Source organism: Genypterus blacodes, unplaced genomic scaffold (assembly GCF_046128005.1).
Source record: "Genypterus blacodes isolate CSIRO-AG114 ecotype Tasmania unplaced genomic scaffold, CSIRO-AGI_Gbla_v1 ptg000007l_1, whole genome shotgun sequence".
Classification (NCBI taxonomy): Eukaryota; Metazoa; Chordata; class Actinopteri; order Ophidiiformes; family Ophidiidae; genus Genypterus; species Genypterus blacodes.
The window spans coordinates 2,640,733-2,662,821 of NW_027466821.1; the positions used below are offsets into that span (position 1 = coordinate 2,640,733).

The following is a 22,089-nucleotide window of genomic DNA, read 5'->3' on the forward strand; positions in this document are numbered from 1 at the left end:
TGGTATGAATACTTCAACAAAATAAATCTAGAAAATATACAATACAATACTTTTTTTTAAAAAATATAGAATTGGTTACTAGGTATGGCATTTAACGTAACCGAAAAACCTCCAGATATTGTTAATAAAAATGCATTTAAAAATATTTCAAAACGTTACCGGAAATGAAAATATGACCCCTGGCTCTCCACCAATGAGAGAGCTGCAGGACACCGGTGCCTACGCCAACAATGCTTTAAGTTTCTTTATACGTATTTTTAAAGTTTATTCCACCAGTACAGTCCTTCATTATCAGTCCGCTGTGTCACACTTCTCTATTTTTGTGTGCTTACGCCTTAACTATTCGTGAGAAACTTTCCTCACTTGACTTGTTCCATCAGAAGTGAGCTTGCTAACCAGGTGTTAGCGTGTTAGCTAAATCGCTAGTAACTTGAAGCTGACTGGTTCTGTTTTATTTACATAACAAAGCACTATGCCAGCCAGTCCGGCAGGGAGAAACATTTTCACACTCAGTCCGGTTGCATAAGAGTAGCCACTAGCGCTGTGTGTCAGCCACCATCTCATCGCTTCCATCAAATTCAACTGTGGAACAACTAGCAAGCGCAAGTGCGTGGATAGTAGCTGCATGTATCCGCAACGGCCACACATCAACAACATCACTGGATACTTTCAGCACAAAGGATTTAACCATCTTATGTTCTCTCTTCACAGCTTGTTTGCTGATATAAGGTGAGGGTTGATTGGTTGGTTTGTCAGCTGTGTGTATAGAAATGTGTATAGAAATGGCTTTATTGTTGTTTTATCTGTGATCGAACATGTACAGGTCTCACTGCCGACAGAGAAATGAGTGCGAGGAAGGGGAAGGGATGGAAGCCCAACAGGGGAGGGGGCAAGTTCAACAAGCCAAGAGGAGGTAGAGGAGGAGGAGGCGGTGGAGGAGGAGGAGGTGGTGGTAGCAGGAAAGGAGCAAGCTCGCTGGATCTGGATGATTTTTTCTGCCTTGATGCTCCAGCTGCCCCCAGGTTTAAAACTCAAACATTAGATTATCAATCAAATTACAAGTTTTTCTCTCTTTCTAACTGGCATCTTCCTGTTTATCTGCAGATCTGCCTCGGGGGGCAGGGGACGAGGTGGAGGCGGACGTGACTTTGGAAGAGGAGGGAGAGGAGGAGGAGGAGGAGGAGGAGGGAGAGGAGGAGGAGGAGGGAGAGGAGGTAGAGGAAGGGATCGACCCAGTGAGGGCAGAGGCAATGGGAGAAGCAGAGGAAGGGGGCTCCCCAAATCCTTGGTGGGAATCAGACCTTGCCGTGGTCCCGGTCCCAGTCCCGGTCCTGGTCCAAGGTCATATGACAATGGAGCATACACGAGGCCAGAATCAATGAGCTCCATGCCTTCGCAAAAGATCTTCATGACTAATGAGAACCAGGAGCAGCTGAAGGAGCTGCTGTGGGAGCTGCAGACGCTGGACCTCGATGGTTCAAATGAGTGAGTTTCATTTATGATTTAATCTAAGAAAGTGATTAGAATGCCTCTTTTGTTTAAGTGGAGAACTAAACAATGAAACTCCACCTTCTCTGTCTCAGTGAATCAGATTCAGATTATTCAGGAGAAGAAGAGGAAGAGGAAGGCTTTGAGGCGGAGGAACATGATGAGTTGGATCCCCGTGAGGAGGGACAGTACTGGGCCACTCATGACGAGCCTGTGGAGAGAGCAGACAGCTCTGTGAGTGACCTGGAGTCTGATGAAGAACGCCCCCCTGCTGAGCCCATTATCTCCTTATTTGCCATTGGAAAACTCTTCAGGTGACATGGAGAGCTGAGATCCAGACCCAGTTTGTTTCCTGCTGGTTAGCCAGGAATGAAAAAAAAGAATATTGCCGGTGTTTTGTACTAATTTGATGATTGAACTTGTTTCCTGACGCTTCTCTCTTCCTGTGGGATCCTCTCTCCTGTCTCACTGCAGGTATGGGTTTGATAAGGAACGCAGCAAGCAGGCACTTGGGTCCGGTGGAGGGGAATTTGGGGCAACTCTGGAACAACTCCTCCATCAGGTTTACTGTGAGCGATACGGCCAAAAAACGGTTTCCCCCGATGGCCTTGAAGGGGTCCCGATGGATGAGTGCTTGAACCAGAGGCAGGAAGAAGCTCTGGCCCTGGCTGCCATTTACGGTGAGCGCTTCAGCGAGCGTATTTCCAATGCAGTCTGGACCATAACCCTGGAGCTCTCGTTCCTGGCCAACAAGGCTGTGAAGAAAGACCGACCTGGTGCAGGATCTGTGAACATGCGCGATGTTTGCCGATTTTTCCTGAAAGGACAAGGCTGTCGGTTCGGCGACAAGTGCAAGTTCAAACACCAGTTACCCACCAAAGGAAAGCCTGAGGCTGGCTCCTCAGACACGGGTCCCAGCCGGCCTGGGTTTAGCAGCTATTCCCCTCCTGAGTATGAACTAGAGATCCGTTTCACCAAGGGGAACCGGTACCCGTTTCAAGCCCCAGTAGTAGCGTTCAGTACAAACGATGAATCTGTTGAAGCCGCAGGGAGACTCAGTGTCACTGAGAGATTGTTTGGCGAGGCTCTGGCTGCAGCAAAGAGCGGAGAGCCTGTTGTTTACACCTTGATCACCTTGTGCGAGGACGAAGACACCATGAATGAACTGCTGTCTGTCAGTCATCACAAATACAGCTCCCCACCGCCTGTTGTCACGGTTGCTCCTCCCTCCGTGAACACAGCCAAGATTACCGCTGTAAAGAGCCATGTGTCCGCTCAGGAAAACAGGAGCAGTACTGCGTGTAGCAGTAACAACACAAGGACTATTCCACCTGACAGTGGCTTAAAAAACCAGAGACGCACAGATGGTGAGGGAACTTATCTATTTCCTGTCTTGATCATTTAAATTGTTCTCTAAATCAAGCTCAAACCTGTACACATCTGTTCTTCTAGTTAAAGAAATGGGAGAGTCAGAGGAGCTGGATGAGAGAGAGGAGGATGAGGAAGACGAGGACAGCGCTGTCCCAGTTGAGGCTGAGAGTTACGTCAATTTGAGAAAGAGGATGGTGAGGAAGCACGAGATGAAGATGGACAACTTAGTGCAGGAGAACGGCAAACTGTGCCAAGAGTTCCGACGGAAGCAGGTAAAAACATTCTGTTCTTTTTTTACTCTAGTCTCATCATGGCTGCATTTAACGCGCTGCTGACCTTTCACCCTTCTGTCAACCCAGGCGTCCAGGCGTTTCAGGTCCATGCTGGAGCAGAGGAAGAAGCTGCCGGCCTGGCAAGAGAAAGAAAACATCCTGGAGATGTTGGACCGGTGTCAAGTACTGGTGGTCAGCGGCATGACTGGGTGGGTCACAGAGTCAAATACAAACATGAGCTAGGGACATCAATGAAAAGGGCAAATATGTATATATAAGTATAGAAGTTATTATTGTTATATATTTAAGAAAATGCATAAAAAACCCAAAGATGTAAAGAATATGAGGGATTTTAAAGAGCTGCGGCTTGACTGACTTGACTTCCTCTTTAATGGCGTCTCATCTGTTGTTCTTCCTCTGAAGCTGTGGAAAAACCACGCAGATCCCTCAGTTTATTCTGGATGCCTCCCTGAGTGGTCCAGCAGTGCAGGTGGCCAACATCATCTGTACCCAGCCACGCCGTATCTCCGCCATCGCCGTGGCTCAGAGAGTGGCACAGGAGAGGGCCGAGTCTCTGGGCAACTCTGTGGGCTACCAGATCCGCCTGGAGACAGTCAGGGTACGGGCTTATCTCATATCTATATAACTCTAACTTAAGTATAGCAGTTTGTCCTGGACTTGCTCCCATTTCCCCATTTTTTACGTTACACACTACTCTGTTCCGTTAGTCGTCCGCCACCCGACTGCTGTACTGCACCACGGGCGTGTTGCTGAGGAGGCTGGAGGGCGAGGCAGAGCTCAAAGGAGTCTCGCATGTAATCGTGGACGAGGTACACGAGCGCACAGAGGAGAGGTGAGATTGTGAAGAGCACTGCTACTTCCTGGACATATTTTGTATGTTCATCCATAGTTGTATTGGTCTTATATATGTTCCAGTTTTTTTTTTTTGCAATTTGTTTTTATTGGAGCAGATATTGTACATGACATTGTGCATACAGGTGTAGGATATTTTGGAGATGTTTTTTTTATATAGAAAGAGGGGAAAGAGGAGAGATAGAGAGAAAGGAGGAAGGTTGTATTATCACTACTATTGTTGTTGAACTTTATATATAGACCCTGAGGTAGAGTACAAGTGGACTGGAGTTGCAATGTTGTCATAGGGTACATACAGAACTGACAGGATGATGTCAAACAGCAATGTAGGCTAGTACAAATCGCATCATAGGTTGAGAGAGCGAGAGATGGGGGAGAAACAGAGAGAGGACATCCCACCCCAAAACCCCACCCAACCCCACAGTCACACAACCCCGCATTCACACACCCCCGTCTTGGACTGCCTGAAATGCTAAATAAAATGAAAAAATAAAATAAAAAGGAACTGATCTGTGTTCTGGTGATCAGTCACTGGTCTGGCATAGCCTGTAGATCTGTGAAATAGGAGAGAAAAGGTTGCCATCTCTGATAGAATTTATCAGTGTGGTTCCTCATAGTGCATTTGATTTTCTCGAGTCTTAAGAAAGTACATGGTATCCTTAAGCCATTGCAAAATAGAGGGACGGGTGAGGGATTTCCAATGTAGGAGCAGGTGTCATCTGGCAAGCAAAGAGGTGAACATGATGATTTCCTTTTGTGGGGTGTTAAAACGGTGTAGGTCATACGGAGTACCGAAGATGGCAATATAAGGGGAGGGTTGAACTTGAATTCCCGATATGGTGGACAGTATGCTGAAGTAACCCGCCCAGCAGTTGAGGAGAAAAAACATGTGGCTTAAGTTACAGTGAGGCATCGAACTTCTATTACATTTGTCATCTACGTCTGTGTACATTTCGGCCAATCTGGATTTAGAGAAGTGGACCCTGTGCACGACCTTGAACTGGATGAGAGCGAGACAGGCACAGGATGAGGCAGTATGCAGGTTGCGTATGGTATCGTCCCACCAGTCCAGATGGAGTTCGAGTTCAGTCTCCCAAGCAGCCCGTGTTTTCGAGTTAGATAGGTCCCGAGGTCCAGAATACGGCTGTAAATCTCAGATATGGTCCCACTTGGCGGAGTCCTGAACGATAGCAGGTCTTCCCATGTTGTATGTTCCACTGTAAATCAGCAACTTAGTGTGGCAATATCCTAACACTTTTCCTGTCTTTTCCATGTTTCTTTGGTCAGTGACTTCTTACTCTTGGTGCTGAAAGACCTGATGATGCAGAGGCCAGACCTGAAGATCATTCTAATGAGTGCCACACTTAACGCCAACCTCTTCTCTCAATATTTCTTTAACTGTCCCACCATCCACATACCAGGTAGTCACACAGCACACACACACACACACACACACACACACACACACACACACACACACACACACACACACACACAGATTCCATGCACCTCCTTCCAAATCTGCTCTTGAAATCTCATTGTTTTGTTCATTCTCATCAAGGACGCACTTTCCCTGTTGACCAGTTCTTCCTTGAAGACGCCCTCGCTAAAACCAAGTAAGCACGTCACAGCTTCGCCCCCGGAGTTTGTAATCAAATTTCCAGAGCATGTATTAACTTCTGTCACGGCACACACACTCACTTCATTTGCCTTCCCCCAGCTTTGTGATTGAGGACGGCAGTCCGTACAAACGCTCAGGAAAACAGAATTCGTCTTCCGCAAGTGGTCAGGGAAGCCGAGGAAGGACAAAGGACACAGCGGATGCCTTTGATGATGACTCTTGGAACTTTACGTCTTTCTATAAGAAGGACTTCATCAAAGACTCCATCCCAGACCAGCAGCTCAACTTCCAGGAACTCACAATGCGATATAAAGGTGAATAGAAAATATTTACTAAACTTTCTGATGAATATTCAACATAGTCAACAAATCTTGACACTCAGTTGTGCACGGAAATGATTCACTCTCCCTTCTGTTCCACATCCATTGTTTTGTCCCCGATTTAGACACTAAGAAGTCTGTGCTGAAGACCATTGCAGCCATGGACCTGGACAAGATCAACATGGACCTGGTGGAGAACCTGCTGGAGTGGATCGTGGATGGACGGCACAACTATCCCCCAGGTTAGATCCCAACGCTGGAGGCTTGGGACCGTTTCTCTGCAGCATTGTTGGACTCTGATGCGACCTTGTGCTTTCTGTTTCCAGGTGCAGTGCTGGTGTTTATGCCGGGTTTAGCCGAGATCAAGATGCTGTACGAGCAGCTGCAGTCCAACAGAGTGTTCAACAACAGGCGCGCAACCAGGTGTGTGTTCAGACATGTACTGTATGTATGTGTGTGTGTGTGTGTGTGTGTTCGGAAGTAAAATTTCTTTTTTTACATTCCACTTAGTTTTTTACATTCCACTTAGTTTTCTTTGTTCTCTTAAGTTGGGAGCTGCAGTACAACCAAAAATGTATCAGAAGTCAAATATTGATTATATAGGCTATAATCTAATCCAACCATCTCTCCAAACTCCCATCAGGTGTGTGGTTTACCCACTCCACTCATCCTTGTCCAATGAGGAGCAGCAGGCGGTTTTCAGTCGACCCCCGGAAGGCGTCACCAAGATCATCATCTCCACCAACATCGCTGAGACCTCGGTAACCATTGACGACGTGGTGTATGTCATCGACTCAGGCAAGATGAAGGAAAAAAGGTAATTTTATCTGAAACGAAGAAACGATACGATGGTTGCTGCTTTATGTGCGGTGTATCTAGATTCAGTACGGACTGAGCGTTGCAGCCTTTGCCATGTTGAAATCTTGTCTGCGTTCACAGATACGATGCGTCCAAGAGCATGGAGAGCTTGGAGGACTCGTGGGTGTCTCGGGCCAACGCGCTGCAGAGGAGGGGCCGAGCCGGTCGAGTGGCCTCGGGCGTCTGCTTCCACCTCTTTACCAGCCACTGCTTCCAGCACCAGCTGGCCGAGCAGCAGCTGCCTGAGATCCAGAGAGTTCCCCTGGAGCAGCTCTGTCTCCGGTACAGCCTTCTGCTTGTAGACAAGATTTGTTGTCTCCTTAAATAAAACATAGTAGTGGTTTATGAGAGAGATGCTCATTTAGAGGCCAAACAGTCATTCTCTGTGCTGGTATCTCTCTCCAACAGAATCAAAATCCTGGACATGTTTGTTGAGCAGCTGCTGGAGTCGGTCTTCTCCCGGCTAATTGAGCCCCCGGCTCTTGAAAGCACGGATGCTGCCAAGCAGCGCCTGCAGGACCTGGGCGCTCTAACTGCAGATGAGAAGCTCACCCCGCTGGGCTACCACCTGGCCTGCCTGCCCGTAGACGTGCGCATTGGAAAACTCATGCTGCTGGGCGCCATTTTCCGCTGCCTCGACCCAGCACTCACCATCGCTGCCAGCCTGGCCTTCAAATCACCGTTTGTAAGGCCCCTGCTTGCTACTGACACACATTACTCCTCTGTAGCACTGGTCATTCTAGGATTACTAATGAAACAGTCAGATGGCAAATGCTGTTTTTGTTCATAATTCCAAAACTACCATTGTTTCTTAACACTGTTCGTCTTCCTCCTATGTTCCAGGTGTCTCCATGGGATAAGAGGGAGGAAGCCAATGAGAAGAAACTGAGCTTTGCCCTTGCCAATAGCGACCATATAGCTTTGTTACAGGCCTATAAGGTACCAGCCGGGCTTACCAGGAATACTTAAAACAATTCTTACATTTAGCAGCACTGATGAAGCTATTGTGTCCTCTATTTGTGATGTCATATATTGATTTTCTCCCTTACAGGGGTGGTGCAGCGCAGCAAAGAACGGCAACCAGTCTGGCTTCCATTACTGCAGGGAGAACTTCCTGTCTTGGCGCGGCTTACAGGTCGGTCTCAGCTACAATGTGTGGACAGTCCTCCTGCTTTTACCATCATCTGATCATTTTGTAATAATCCCTATTCATGCATTTGTAGGAAATTGCCAGTCTGAAGAGGCAGTTTGCTGAGCTGCTGTCTGACATCGGCTTTGTCAAGGAGGGTCTGAGAGCCAGGATCATAGAGAGGATGTGCGCTAAGGGCACCGATGGCGTTCTTGAGGCGACTGGCCCTGAGGTGACACGCATACATATTACATTTTGGATTGGAAGTTTGGAGCATGGTAAAACCGAGTGCTGTCTAGTTTAGTCTTTTTAAAACCGGTAACAACATTACTAACGTAGACTTACTTGGCTATCTAACATTTCACACTCAGAATCTTGTGTTTTCTAGATATTTGTACCTCTCAGTTCTAGACAGAGCCTTTTCATAATACATGCAGGCACACACACATTAACACCTCCTTCCTGTCTCAGGCCAACCTGTACTCGGACAACATTCAGCTGATGTCTGCCATGCTTTGTGCTGCCCTCTATCCCAATGTGGTTCAGGTATGCATTCACTCAGTGTAGCGGAGAAGGAAAACTAGAGGCGCTACATCGGTCAATTCTTAACTTTCTCACTCGTTATCGTTATTCAGTCTCTTTCAGTATGCTTTGCTTGATGTGGTTCCAGGTCTGCTCTCCTCAGGGGAAATTCAAGCAGACCAGCAAAGGAGCAATGAAGATGCAACCCAAAGCTGAGGAGCTGCGTTTCATGACCAAGAACGACGGCTGCGTCCACGTGCACCCGTCCTCCGTCAACTACACCGTGAGATGATGGAACCTTGTACCAAAAAGCTAATGCTACAAACAAAGCCCTCTGACTCTTCTGTGTGTGACCCTTCTGTGTGTGTGTGTGTGTGTGTGTCTGTGTCTGTGTCTGTGTGTGTGTGTGTGTGTGTGTGTGTGTGTGTGTGTGTGTGTGTGTGTGTGTGTGTGTGTGTGTGTGTGTGTGTGTGTGTGTGTGTGTGTGTGTGTGTGTGTGTGTGTGTGTGTGTGTGTGTGTGTGTGTGTGTGTGTGTGACCCAGGTGCGCCACTATGACAGCCCATACTTGGTCTACCACGAGAAGGTGAAGACTAGTCGTGTCTTCATCAGGGACTGCAGCATGGTGTCTGTCTACCCGCTGGTGATGTTTGGAGGCAGCGAGGTCCACGTGAACCTGCGCAAGGGGGAGTTTGTCATCTCCCTGGATGATGGATGGATTGTGTTCCCTACTGCCTCTTGTCAGGTTAGAGGGATGAGTGGTTTGTTTGGATGATAAGTTGGGGAGAATAGTTTAGAACCATCTGAGGCTGAGATGCTGTTTGAGATGCCTTATGTTGAATTACCCGTCCACATTTCAGGTGACAAATGCTGTTTACATGTGTGGGTGTGTGTTTGTTTTTCAGGTGGCTGAGCTGCTGCAGAAGCTACGCTGGGAGCTGGATGAGCTGCTGGAGGACAAGATCAGATCCCCAAGCATGGACCTGTGCAGGTGTCCCCGCGGCTCCCGCATCATCCACATGATCGTCAAGCTCATCTCCACACAGTAACACGGCTCCTTATCAGTCCGGCTAAAGAAACAACCTGCTGTATCATGTGAATACACACTTTGATTCACATGAAGTGCATGGAGCTCTGTAGTGAATGTGCTCCTGTACCGATGCCTTTTAGTCCTGATTAATCATGAACTTAATTATGCCAGAAAGGGATCTACTGGAACTGATGGAGTCTTTCTTCTGTGTCATTGTATGATTTACTTACTTACAGAAAGCTCACTCAGGGCAAATCCTATGAACTAACAAGTCTCCTTATTACCATGAGCCGCAAGCTACACAGTATCAAAGCTGCATCGTGGGGTTTTTAAGTCTTAACTTTGTCTTGGAAATGACTCTGCAGGTCAGCTGCACAGAATTGTTTACACTGGCACTTCTGAATGAACTGCAATCGTTTTTTATGCCACATACAGTCAGTGGGCACGTGACTGAATGTTCCATGATGGAAATTTCTATGACTTTCTCCATTCATTCTTTCATCCTGGACACATTTTCGTATTATGCGGTGTGGGTCTCACAACAGAGAAGTTTGGAGTCCATATTGGATTTCTTGTTATGACAGTGAATGCATACTTCTTACGTTTGTGATTATTTATTTATTGCACGATCGAAAGCCCCAAGAGCTGCTGCATGGCATGTTCAGTTGCTTTACATTAATGGAATGTATTTAGATGTTACAATGATGTCAAAATCACAATTTCACAAGGTGAAAGCAAGGGCTTTGGGTGGTGTTGCCAAAGAATTTGAGACATAATCTTAAAGTCTTAATTCCTGTACACAAAAAATTAAAAGTGAAGAGCTGGCAATTGTTTTTCATTTGTATTGATTATATTATAAACTCTTTATACTCAAATGTGTACGCGTTGTACAGGGTGAAGTCTAGATGCATCTCAGTTGCAATAAAAGGTGTTAAGAATGCCGGCTCATTGTGGAAGAGGCCGGCCCCTTCATTTACACAATGGGTAAAGGCTGTCTCTACGACAACGGGACATAAACAAACGGGGTATCACTGTCCTGGCTGAAGCCATTTCATCACCCCAAGACAGTGCCAAGTCCAGAACTGGTAAGATGAAAGACTTTCAAAATTGTGACTTGTACCTTTTTGTTTAAGCAGTTTGGCCCGAAAGCTGAACATACTTGTTAAAAATGTTGCTATTGTGATCAGCTGTTTATATAACATTGTATGATTAACTTACTTACAGAAAGCTCACTTATCGCACAGCAAGGGACATTGGTGTCTTTCACAATGGTAAAGCTGAATTTTACACTATTCTGAATGATGTCGTCAAACGGGAGCAAAACCAAACTTGTCTTTTCTTCAAAGCCCACCAAATCCAAGAAACCGCATTCCAACAGAGCCAAGCCAACGAAGAAGAAGACCGGGTCACTAAAGTCGTCTAAAAAGAAGCCCTCTAGTGCCAAACCCACCAAGACGGAGGTGGACATCCTCAGCCCAGCAGCCAGAGAGAATGTCTACTACATTGCCCACAATGCCATGGACTGTCTGAACTTCAGAGGCTTTGGATGGCCCAAGCCAACTACAAAGAAGAAAAAGAAGAGCACAAAAAAGAAGAAGTAGATGAGCCAAAGTAAAGAGAATGCACCATGGTATGTCTGGTTAATGGCGCCATCTGATGGGTGGATTTGTAAAGCAGGTTCTCCGTGTTGGTGCTAGTGCAGTGCCATGTACCATTTTGTTATTTGACACGATACTTTTCAAAGGGTTCGTACACCTTTGCCCATATTGAATACACTTTTCAAGCATTTCCAGCACAGAATGGCTGTGGTAAATTAAGCCGTTATACAGTAAAGTAATGCGCCCCAACCTGCATATCAGATAGGGCTGAGTAACTACTCCACTACTTTGCAGATGAAGAAAAGTGCCTATTACCTTTTTGTTGGTAACTCATGCTTATCTTCTTTATAGGTCAATAAGTAGGCGCTTGTGTGTATAAATGTGATGAGAACCCCTCATCTCTGTTGGTGAGGATATGCAGGGGAAGAGTGTGTGCTCTATATTGGAAAACAAATGAATACTCTGTTAGACATTTCTACTTGCATCTATAGGCTGTATGGATGAACATTCTCTGGAATAATGAGGGTGTATGCTGCATTCCTTGTTTAATTCATGTATAATATTGAGATATCCAACCTGCATTACTCTGATCTGATCGTTTGCTGCTGCTAAGGGGAGCCACGGAAGAGTCTTGTGGGAGTTTGGGCTGTATGACCATAATCAGAGTGGCGTGGGTCTGAGTAATATTCCCCCAACAAACACAGTATATGTAGCCATCATGTGCACAATGTGACTATGTGCCAATACAGCTTAAGTGGATGTCAGCAGATTCAGATCAAAAGACAGACACTTGTTTTCACGTATCAATTTTATTCTCATTTGTTGTGTGAAATTCTTAAAAAATGGCATCACTGAAAGCAGGCAGTCTCCATGAAGAATCCAGACAGGTCAACACCAGGCAGCCTGATAGTGTGAGCATGGATTCAGACAGTAACATAACTTCCCATAAACAAATGAATAACCACACTGCTGTGTTACAATGCAGCTAAGTATAATAGTAAAGTTTGTATTTCAGGTTTCTCAAGAAAAACAAGCAAAAGTCAACATGTATTTACATTCACACAAGAGGGTTTGAGCCCTTTGAACCCCAGCAGATAAATCTGAGGTATATTGCTTTATTTTACATTCTCAAAACATAAAATAATTAGACCACCAAAACAGTCTTACACAGCTCTGGACTGAGTCATAAGAGCACTGGGTTGTAACAAACACACATTCTTAAAATGTCGTTTTGTCACCAAGTCTGACACTAAAATTGAGAAATTGCCAAAATGTCTTTTAATGTATTTTCCAAGTGCTGCTTTTCCAGGGTGCCCTGTAGAGAGCATCCATACACACACTAAGGCTGTGTTCCAACACGCCACATCACTCTGCACTTGGGTGGTAGGTAAACACCTGCTTGCATCCCTTTGATGCTCGTTCATTTCCACTGCATCAACCTTCAAATATCCACATGATATTCACACCGGATAGACCCAGGTTTACTCTCCTGAAAGAAGCACGGAAAGCTGTTTCAATGTCACATCATATCCAATGTTTTTGCCGTAATCTAAGCTGATAATCTTCTAGTATTAGTAGACTTTGGTATTAAAGTGCTTTACCCCAGCATCCCGGACTCCTTGGTCTTAATGACGTAGAGGAACATGAGGACTGTGTGAAACAGGTTGTTCCTGCCCTGCAACAGCAATCCAAATGGCTCCATGTCATTACAATGTAAATGTAACCAGAAAGAGATGCAGCCTGAAAAGTTTCTGAATGACTTCTTACATGAGCACGAGAGAGAGAGAGAGCAAACAATTTCTCCTTTCAGCAAAGGTCAAACCAAGTCTAAGGTTGTCTGTTTGAATGAGCCCTGAAGAGGGGAAACATGCCTCACCTTAGGCAGACTGTAGATATGTCCCTGGTAGATGAGCTGGTAGTGAGGCGGGCCTGTGCTGCTCTGGTGGATGCAGAACTTCTCTTTGGCCACATCTGTAACAGACATATGAATATGAAACACTGAAACGTGAGAGTGGGGCTCGTACCTGGCATAGCAGAAATGGCTCTACGTCTTTGTGTTGAGGCCGGCGTGCGTGCGTATGTGTGTACTTGCCAGGTTTGTCGGGGGTGTGGCTAAAATGCTGCGACGTGAAAGTCTTCCCATCCGGGTATTTGGGGTGTGGAGGCAGTCGTGAGTCCAGGTACGTGCAAAACATGTGCATGAGGATCTAAAGGGAAGACAAACCTTTGAATAACTGATACCAACAAGTCCTTCATATCAGACTGAACACAGGAGTGTGTAGCCTTTGCTGAAGGATCCACATTGCATCATTACAGTAAACACGTGTGTGCAGACTCACAGCACAGTCGGTGGGGAGGTCCGTGTCCCACTTCCGGCTCTTCAGATCCCCCCCACCATTCCAGCGGAACGAGCTCATACAGCCGCTGTGTGCCAGCTCTGAAATGAAAGAATGAACGCACCAAAATAGGAAATATGATCATTCTTCACTCCATTTCGTACCGATGTGACCAGACAAACACATTGACACACAGACTTACCCTTTATCCGGTCCACCACATACTCCTGGTTGGGTGTGATGTCCAGGTATTGGACGATAGAGTTCATAGTGGGGATGGATGAGGCCTTCATCACCGCTGCCTGCTTCAGGCTGCTTATGCTGGCCTCTGATGCAGGAGAGAGGGAACATTAGTGAGGCACAGAACACAAGGATACATCCTTTACCAACTCCAGGTTAACTTTGCAATCTTATATTGTGCTATGGCTCATTACAACAACGCACACAAAACCAATAATTTACCGTCTCAAGGGCACGATTGTCACTTTAAGTAATGAGCACCCAAACTTTCTTATAACTAATAATCTCCATATGTGGCAGCATGTGTTTACCTCCTATCTGGAGCTCCGGACAGCCCATTCTCCTCAGCTGGCTGTTTACAGAGTCAATTTCCTTCACCAGAGGGACTAAAATAGTGTCGCTGATCCACTGCAGGAGAAACACAAACTACATGTATGACATACTGTATGTTATGTGCAGAGCCTTTACATTTGCGGCCCAGGGGAAAAACTTTGACATTCACTTACGTTTCTCAGCTTGGCCGTCCAGCTGTCGATGCGATCCACAACTGGGCGGCTGGTAGTGATTCTGGCCCAAACCTTCACGACAGGAGGAAAGGAAACAAAGCATTTAAGTTGGGCGTTTCAATCCAGGAGATACAGTTGTTCCCTTATGCATTCATATTATAGAACAAACTCATTTCATGCTTCATCTACGGACCTCCTCAGCCGCCTGTTTGGAGCCCAGGTCAGTCTCGTCTTTGTGGGCTGAGGGGGCCTGAGAGCGGCAGGCGGGCTGGTACAGGAACTTCCTCAGGCTCTGGGCGTAATCCCCCACTGAGCGGTTGTAGTTCCAAAATGTGGGGCTGTGAATCGGAGAAACAGACTCTGGACTCCCTAAAGAGACGTAACCCATGTTATCTGAAGGACTTTGTTGAAACTCATCGACATCAACTTGAATATCAATAGCAGAGGTGAGAGATTGTACCAAGCTGGCTCCGTTGACTCTTCTCCTCCTCCGTGTGAAGGAACCTCTCCAGGGACTTCAGGTCGGCCATGCAGTCCTCCTTACTTCCAGGGGAGTTGAACACCGAGGGTGAGGTGCGGTACCGGGCCCTTAAGCTGGAGCCTTCTACCGGTCCGATGCTGCTGGGATAGGGAGAGGAACCGGGCGAGGGACTGTAGTTCAATACCTGAAATGGGAACAACACAGCAGAGTCTGGGTTATTTATGAGCTTTAACACAGATCATGAGTGTGAAACAAATCTGGACCGTAAGGATGGACACTGGAATTGTACAAATTTAAACACGTCTAGTAGGCAAAGTGTGTGTTGGTGGTGGTGGTGTGTTGTGATGAAGGTACCTTTCCATAAGCCAGCGAGGGGGAAAAAGGCCCCCCAGCACTGCTCGGGGTGGAGGGGCTACTGAGAGGGGGGCTGTACCCGGGCACACAGCTGGGAGAGAACTTGGGGCTGGTGGTGGGCGGCCGAGAGGGACTAAAGCTCAGCACACTCTGGCCCTGCAGGGGAGAAGACTGGGCAGGAACCGGGGTCTCCTTCTTCTCTGGCTTCTGGGGCGGAGAAGCTTGAATACCTGGGAACAGGACCAACAACAACAACAAAGACAGAGGAAGCTCAGCTTTCATGACACGACCGGCTAACAGCCAATCACAGCGGCGGCGGACTCACCTGTCTTGCTCAGACCGAGCAGGCGATGTTGGTTAGGGCTCACGGCGATGGTGGAGGGAGCCATGGTGTATTTGAAATACTTCCAGAAGTCAAAAAGAGCATTGAGGCTAAAGAGAGAGGCCAGCACCAGCTCTGTGAAATGAACAGGAAATGCAAAACAAGAGGAGTGAAAGTTGTTTGTTAAGATAAGATAAAAGTATATTATCCCGAGGGAAATTACTGTATTGTTCTACAGCTTTCCACACTAACAGACAGCTGTAAACACATGGAAGTGAAGTGGGGCGACTCACCGATGTACCAGATGGGCCAGTAGGTGATGTTGCAGTATCTGCTCAGCAATTTCCCTGACCTAAAGGAGGGTTGATTGATCAATTATGAGCAAGAAATTTAACGATAGCGTTCGTTTGAGTCAAGTAACTAACTTTACAGAGGTACACGAAACAAAAGAAGTTCAGCACCAACAACTGAATTAAAATTTGACGTTGGAACTCACATTTCCGTGTAAATCATCCCGGCTAAGGACATGTTGAGGACGGCCCAGGCCAGGACCACCTGTCGAGCCTGCTCCTCCCTCCGCATCCGCAGCGCCTTGTCGATCATAACTGGCACCGGGGTGAACATAACGGCATCTAAGGCGTCAAATAGCTTATCTTTACTATACACATAAGGCTATTCTCTCTGTAACAGAATAATAATTAAACAACAAATCAGAAACAAAACAAACAGTGTATGAAAGGTGTGGTGTGTTTAATAAGTATCTAAGTCAGCTCACTAAGCAACTAGCATCACAAAAAGACATGCTAAAGCTAACACACTGGCCATCATAAACATTCGAACATAACATAAGAAGTCGCTTTATATATTTTATGTAACAGGGTGAAGTATAACGCGTTTACTTAAACAAAAACATAGACAAAACACAATGTGGAAATTTAAATAATGAATACCACGTTGATGTGAGAGTACAGCGGCGCTGCTAAATTTGTATTTCACCCGGAAGTAACTTTCCACACTTCCGGGGATGCGCACTTTTACTTTGTTGCTGCGGTTAGCCGCTGACTGCTAAATTTGTTTTTACAATGTGGTGAAGGCCTTTTACCGTTTTTGTAGGAATTTGTACTTTGAAACACTTGGCGCTACATAAATAAAGTTTGATTAAATAGAAATGTATGGGCGCCTCACGCGTTATCAGTTTATTTAGGAGGGACTGACCCCTAGTGGTCAGAAGTATATTGCAATATTCAGAAGGTCCACAACGGAGGACAAGGCTGTAGTTTCTGTCACTAAAGCACTCTTCTTGTTTACATAAAAAAGTGAAAAGGCGTCTTTTCCCTGAATTCCTGAAGAACTGTACCCTGTGGTTTTTAATTGTTTGCTTCCAGTGTTAGTTGGTTGCTGGTAGCAGCATACATAGTATTTTGCAAAAAAAATACTGGATAAATTATTCAACACACACCATTGTGCTTATTACCAACAGCATAAACCAGCTGGAAATGTTTATTTATTAAAACATTGTGCAGAAAATATAATGGAACACATTTTTACAATTAGTATGCAGTCACACCATGAGGAATTCACAATAATGCCCAGGTTCCTGTTTTCAAGACACTGACTTTCATTCACACAACTGTATTAAATAGAAATTATACAAAATATTGTCTATAAATTAAGAACAAAGGGCGCATACAATTGCAACATGACATATTTCTTTGTCAAGAATGTGGCATCAGAACTTTCTGTCTGCCAGATATCAGGCATCCATCATGATGTCTGGATATCAATAGTAAATAGTGTAAAGGAAATATGATTATTCAATTGCAATGACAGATAGCTTATATGAACCCCAACAACTAATATGGGCCTGAGTAAAATAAAAATAGAAGCTTTGTACAATCTGATCTTTATCAGTGGGCGTATAATGTGATGAAGACTTTTGTAGCAGCACTCGTTCGCTGACGAGACACAAAATATGTGATTGGAAAATCCTGATTAAGTAAAATTTCACCAAGCAAATTAAATGTGGCTGAAAGTACACAGTATGTAAGTATACAGCAATGAATGATAGTAAATAAATAAGAAGACATCTCAAGAGGCACAGTGTTGTCAATGAGGGGGTGATAGGGACTTCTCGGAGTTATACCCTGCAACATCTAAACCACATTCCTCATTACTCCCCGAGTCAACAAGTCTGTCTACTCTTCCTCTCACCCTGCCGCCCTCATCATCATCATCTTCCTCCTCTTCTTCTTCTTCTTCATCTTCGTCGTCTTCCTCATCTACATCCTGTTCCTTACGGGACACTCTTTCTGCCTTTGGCCCTTTGCATATCTTGAGGTGGCGGGTGAGGTGATACTTGGTGAGAAAGGCTTTGTGGCATTTCTCGCAGACAAAGTCCCTTCGGCCTTCGTGAGAGTTCATGTGGTTTTTCAGGTGGTTGGTCTTGACGAAATGTTTGTCGCACTTAGGGCACGGAATCCGACGCTCGCTGTGTCGGCGGCGGGATAGCCAGGGGGATGGAATGGACGATAGGAGGAAGAAGAAACACAAATTGAAAAGGTACAGCAGTTATTAAGGGCGATGCAGACATAAAAGCACACAGTCAACTTGAGACTTTTAAAAAGACCAACACAATCTCACTCGCTCCAATATATTAAAAATAAATTCCGTCTACATACTGCGTGTGAGAGAACATGTGCTGTTTCAGATCCTGTTTCCTGATGAAGGCCCGGTCGCACAGGTCACACTTGAGTTTCTCTGCGCCGGTATGGATTAGCATGTGTGACGCAACGTGGGATTTCTGAGTGAACAACCTCTCACAAACTGTGCATTTATAGTTCTTCTGACCTGTTAGTGGGAGAAGGAGTGTATAATCACACCAGTAAGCAGGCACGGGTAAACGGTGAGCTCAGCAAAAACCACTGCCACCTACCTGTGTGAATCTTGAGGTGCATTCTGAGGTTGCTGGGGTCGCTGAAGGACTTGCTACAGTATTCACACTTATGAGGCTTCATCCCCACGTGCCCCATAAAGTGCACGTTGAGCTTAGTGGAAGTGACGAATGCCCGGGAACACATGCTGCATTTGTATTTCTTCTCCCTTGCGTGGCCCTGACCGCTGCCGTTGGCTCTGGAGGTAGTGTTACTAGAGTTTGTGTTACTGCTGCCACTGCTGCTGCTGTTATCATTGTTTGTGTGGCCCGTGCTGTGGGTGTGGCAGGGCCAAGGGGAAGACGAGGAGCTTGAGGTCCCGTTGGTCAGCTTTTCTTCCTGGTGAGTGTGTTGCTGTGTGGGTTGTTCTTGCGGTGGTTGCTGTGGCTGCTGAGGTTGTTGCTGAGAGTGGTCCTGCTGTGAGGGGCTGTGGCTGTGTGGAGGTGGGTTATGGTTGTGGTTACTGTTATGGCTGCTCAGATGAGACTTGAGCTCAGAATACGGGCCGCAGTCTTTGTGGCAAATGAGCGACTGGGAAATACCTGCAGTGACAGAAACATGAGAGAACAAGGCTGGATGAGAGTTCTTAAAATCTGAACTATAAAGCTTTGAATCATACATTTAACGTTTATCATAATTATATCATTATAATCATTAGTCTTGATGAGGGAAGTTGAGTCTCACCCATCAGCCTGCAGTATTCTCTGCTGTAATAGAAGAACAGCTCCTGGTCCGGGTGGATCTCTGTGGTCGTACAGAAGAACAGTTTACCGTTGGCAGGGTAGGCCACCAGGTTCTGCTCCTCACTGGTCCTACACACACGCACACGCACACGCACACACACACACACACACACACAATGTGGAATATGTGGGACATAATGATGCATATAGTTGGTAAATTAAATTGATTGCCTGCTGCTGGAATTTCCATTACTCAGCTTAAATATTATTCCTTATTACTTATTATTATGACAAATGATAAACCGATCATCTGTGACTCTGTGACTCGACTCGACTTACCTCGCCTTGCGGACAAACATCATCCAGTTGCATTCGTTCTCATCCGTTGTCACGATGCAGAACTCCAGCACATTGTTGTGGTACATCTAAGAGAGAAAAGATCATGTTCTCTTACTGTCATCTGTGTATGGCAAGCTCTGCACTGGCTGATGAATATCGCACTGACCTTCCATACTTGAGGTGTGTCTTTTTCTGGCCAATCAGAGAGATCTACGTTGCTGCAGTGCTGGCCAACCATTGGTCCGAAGCAGGTCCTTGGAGGAATGACTTCCTGTGCAAATACTCCTGAGAGGTGCCACAAGTATATTTGTGAGTGGCAGATGAAGAAATAGAGGGAAATAGACAAATAGCTGGCTATATAATTAATATTAATATTGAAGGTCTTGTTTAAGTGGGTGGCCTCTCTTACCAAGTGGTTGGTCAGCCACTGAGACGCGCAGGCACAGTGGCCGTGGCAGAGAGAGACGAGCCCGGCTCTGAATGGGAGTGTCAGGGATGAAGGTGACTGGACCGTGCTCGGGACAGTCAGAGGTATACGAGCGCTCACACAGTGTGCACCCTGGTGGAAGGTCACAGCACAGGAGTTACTAAGGGTGATTGTCCTTTCAGTCACTCATAATAACTGCCTGTACAAATCTGAAAACATTTCCTCTGACAATGGAATAGATACATTTTTCCACGCGGGAAGGAATAACTGCAAACACACACTCACAGATGTTGCAGGCAGAGACCATGTTCTCCTTGTTGGAGGTAGAATCTTCCAGCTGTAGAGTGGAGTTGACGAGCACCAGGTTATTTTCCGGCCCCAGTGAGACCTCAGCAGTGATGGGGGACACGTTCACGGCCTCCAGACCCATTCCAGAGTGTCCGTGAAGGGACACCGGTTCCATTTGGCTCTGGGACGCCATGGAGCCAGTGAGCACCACACTGACAACACCTGAGTTCAGCTCCCCATTGGAGTGAAGCGGCTCCCCAAGTCCACCTGCTCCTCCTCCGCCTGCATTGTCTACCCGGCCGCCCATATGACTGGGCTCCATCACCACTGGTAACTCCAGCACAGGAGGCCCGTGAAGGGGCATCACCCCACCAGATGAGTCCACTCCGCTGAGACCCTCGTGAGGCTGCGACTGCCTTCCTCCTCCGAGCTGCGGATGTGTGTCGGTCACCACCACCATTTCAACCCCATCCATGGTGCCAAGCTCCTCACCCATGCGGTCAGGGGACATGGGACTGCTAACACGGGACTCCATGGCCAACCCTGTGGAGTCCAGCTCATGAGCACCAGCCTGGTGAAGGTCCCCCTGGCCGTTGACCTGCCTGGAGTCCATGGGCACCAGGCCCTGCTCCAGGGGTCCTCCATGGCCACTGTAGGGGTCCATACCTGAGGGGTTGTTACTGGGCACAGACAGGGTCCCATCCATGTTGAGGCTGCTAGGATGAATGTACTGAGGCGGTGGACGGTCTGCCAGGTAGGACAATATACCTGCAATGAAGAAGATAGGAGGCATGATGAAACTATTTGTCTTGTGCAACAATTACTGACTTAAGCCCCACAAAACAGTATATACGTATGCATGTACAGTATCTCTCTCACACAGTTCTTCACCTGGTAGTATGTGTCGGAAGTAGCTGCTCTCCAGGTGGGGGTATGGAGGTGGAGGCAGGGAGTAGTTTCTCTCTGGCAGACCACACATGACCCCTCTGTCCCCCAGCGGACCCATGGGGAGCATCAGCGACAGGGCTGAAGGGAGGGAGCCTAGGGAGGGACCCAGACTGGGGATGGCCACCGGCATGCCTGCATCATAAGAAGAAGAAGTCAAATACAAATACATAAATATGTGATAGTCTTCTAGTCTGTTCCAAGTTGTAACAAATAGCCTTCTGTTAGTGTTACCTGGAGTGGGGATAGGGTTGTGAGTGGGGGATGTGGGCAGACCCAGGTGGCTGCCACTCACTGAGGGCACACTGAGCTGGTCCATGCCCACGGGGCTCAGGTTCATGTCGTTCATCCTGGAGAGGCAACAGTGTTAACTACAAACCCCGCAAGTTCAATGGAGACACACTGCAGCAGAGATATAACGCAGTCTATTCAGTGCAATACACACTTAAGCAATATAACTCATAATAATCAATAATAATAATACTTTTGCACAGTTGAGCATGTCAAAAGATAAAGAAAATCAAGGAATTTAGTTAAAAAAAATCTTAGAAATGCCTCACAAGAACTCTAACAACCCCACAAAAGTTATAATAGAATGCAAGTCAAAGTCTGTTTGAGAATATATGAACATAATAAGATAGTTAAAGCCCTTGAATGTAATCGGCGAGCTCCCTTACCTGTACTCAGTAACTGGTCTCCATCAGTACCCGTGTTCTGCTGCAGGATCCATGTAGCTGTACCATCCTATCATGAAAAACACCTCTTATGAAGACACTTTGAGGCGCCACAGGGTCCAAAATGTACCCTTACATTTTTTTCTACATATAATTAAAGTTATATTCCACATAAATGCCCGCAAACAGCCCGTGTTTGCAACTAGTTAGAGAAAAAACATCCAGTTTCCCCACAGTGCTAATGTTAGCCTTCCCGAACTACATCAATAATTCGACAAAAATAAGAATTCGATGGTGTTCCCATAACGCGACGCTGTATATATACCGTGTCGTGACAGAATCCGTCGTTTCTCAGCATAAATACGGATTATTTGGAAAGCAAGCGCTCACAAAAACAACAACATACCTACACAATACCTCCCTGAGCGGGGCCATGACAGTAGGTTGCCCTGCTGCGCATGCGCAGTAGGGAAGAAGCGTGGG

The 22,089-nt window shown here is 46.4% G+C and overlaps 3 protein-coding genes across 6 annotated transcripts; 1 reads left to right on the top strand and 2 right to left on the bottom strand.

Moving 5' to 3' along the window:
* The first annotated feature begins 196 nt into the window (after window positions 1–196).
* On the top strand, window positions 197–9,575 carry dhx57 (DEAH (Asp-Glu-Ala-Asp/His) box polypeptide 57). The gene is made up of 25 exons (XM_076151736.1): window positions 197–606; window positions 712–729; window positions 824–1,022; window positions 1,105–1,485; window positions 1,584–1,802; window positions 1,963–2,855; window positions 2,941–3,131; window positions 3,219–3,340; window positions 3,555–3,750; window positions 3,860–3,984; window positions 5,292–5,425; window positions 5,566–5,620; window positions 5,725–5,939; window positions 6,071–6,187; window positions 6,272–6,368; window positions 6,589–6,762; window positions 6,885–7,085; window positions 7,212–7,488; window positions 7,647–7,742; window positions 7,855–7,938; window positions 8,027–8,164; window positions 8,404–8,478; window positions 8,603–8,737; window positions 8,998–9,198; window positions 9,359–9,575. The coding sequence occupies exons 3-25, from the start codon at window positions 844–846 to the stop codon at window positions 9,500–9,502; spliced, it is 4,449 nt and encodes a 1,482-aa protein (XP_076007851.1). The 5' UTR covers window positions 197–606; window positions 712–729; window positions 824–843; the 3' UTR covers window positions 9,503–9,575.
* Window positions 9,576–11,879: 2,304 nt separating this feature from the next.
* tmem209 (transmembrane protein 209) lies at window positions 11,880–16,330 on the bottom strand. Of its 2 annotated transcripts, none has more exons than XM_076154136.1 (15): window positions 16,271–16,330; window positions 15,817–16,001; window positions 15,614–15,672; window positions 15,324–15,455; window positions 14,999–15,228; window positions 14,624–14,828; window positions 14,357–14,532; window positions 14,164–14,235; window positions 13,969–14,065; window positions 13,620–13,745; window positions 13,421–13,518; window positions 13,174–13,288; window positions 12,958–13,052; window positions 12,683–12,756; window positions 11,880–12,570 (listed from the first exon to the last, which is right to left on the bottom strand). In XM_076154136.1, exons 2-15 carry the CDS (start codon window positions 15,942–15,944, stop codon window positions 12,516–12,518), a joined length of 1,662 nt encoding a protein of 553 aa, XP_076010251.1. In that variant the 5' UTR covers window positions 15,945–16,001; window positions 16,271–16,330; the 3' UTR covers window positions 11,880–12,515. The 2 variants fall into 2 exon arrangements, with proteins under 2 accessions (XP_076010251.1, XP_076010242.1); XM_076154127.1 differs by having other exon boundaries at window positions 15,817–15,952; window positions 16,271–16,328.
* A 459-nt stretch (window positions 16,331–16,789) lies between these two features.
* prdm4 (PR domain containing 4) lies at window positions 16,790–22,073 on the bottom strand. 3 transcript variants are annotated; one of them, XM_076153809.1, is made up of 12 exons: window positions 22,013–22,073; window positions 21,610–21,676; window positions 21,167–21,282; window positions 20,879–21,067; window positions 19,985–20,755; window positions 19,682–19,831; window positions 19,448–19,557; window positions 19,273–19,358; window positions 18,935–19,062; window positions 18,253–18,792; window positions 17,999–18,167; window positions 16,790–17,808 (listed from the first exon to the last, which is right to left on the bottom strand). In XM_076153809.1, exons 3-12 carry the CDS (start codon window positions 21,279–21,281, stop codon window positions 17,427–17,429), a joined length of 2,640 nt encoding a protein of 879 aa, XP_076009924.1. In that variant the 5' UTR covers window position 21,282; window positions 21,610–21,676; window positions 22,013–22,073; the 3' UTR covers window positions 16,790–17,426. The 3 variants fall into 3 exon arrangements, with proteins under 3 accessions (XP_076009924.1, XP_076009907.1, XP_076009915.1); XM_076153792.1 differs by having other exon boundaries at window positions 19,439–19,557; XM_076153800.1 differs by lacking the exon at window positions 22,013–22,073 and adding an exon at window positions 21,932–22,009 and having other exon boundaries at window positions 19,439–19,557.
* Window positions 22,074–22,089: the final 16 nt, after the last annotated feature.

Bases quoted from the DNA above. Each gene is read 5' to 3' on its own strand.
- dhx57 (XM_076151736.1), top strand. From the start codon at position 844: ATGAGTGCGAGGAAGGGGAAGGGATGGAAGCCCAACAGGGGAGGGGGC. The intron at 1,803-1,962 runs GTGACATGGAGA...GTCTCACTGCAG, and splicing joins GCCATTGGAAAACTCTTCAG to GTATGGGTTTGATAAGGAAC. The intron at 8,479-8,602 runs GTATGCATTCAC...ATGTGGTTCCAG, and splicing joins TCTATCCCAATGTGGTTCAG to GTCTGCTCTCCTCAGGGGAA.
- tmem209 (XM_076154136.1), bottom strand. From the start codon at position 15,944: ATGTTCACCCCGGTGCCAGTTATGATCGACAAGGCGCTGCGGATGCGG. The intron at 14,236-14,356 runs GTCCGTAGATGA...CCTGTCGTGAAG, and splicing joins CCAAACAGGCGGCTGAGGAG to GTTTGGGCCAGAATCACTAC. The intron at 14,066-14,163 runs GTAAGTGAATGT...TTTCTCCTGCAG, and splicing joins GGACGGCCAAGCTGAGAAAC to TGGATCAGCGACACTATTTT.
- prdm4 (XM_076153792.1), bottom strand. From the start codon at position 21,281: ATGAACGACATGAACCTGAGCCCCGTGGGCATGGACCAGCTCAGTGTG. The intron at 19,832-19,984 runs GTGAGTGTGTGT...ACCTTCCACCAG, and splicing joins GGTCTCTGCCTGCAACATCT to GGTGCACACTGTGTGAGCGC. The intron at 17,809-17,998 runs GTATGTAGACGG...CCGCCGACACAG, and splicing joins CACATGTTCTCTCACACGCA to CGAGCGTCGGATTCCGTGCC.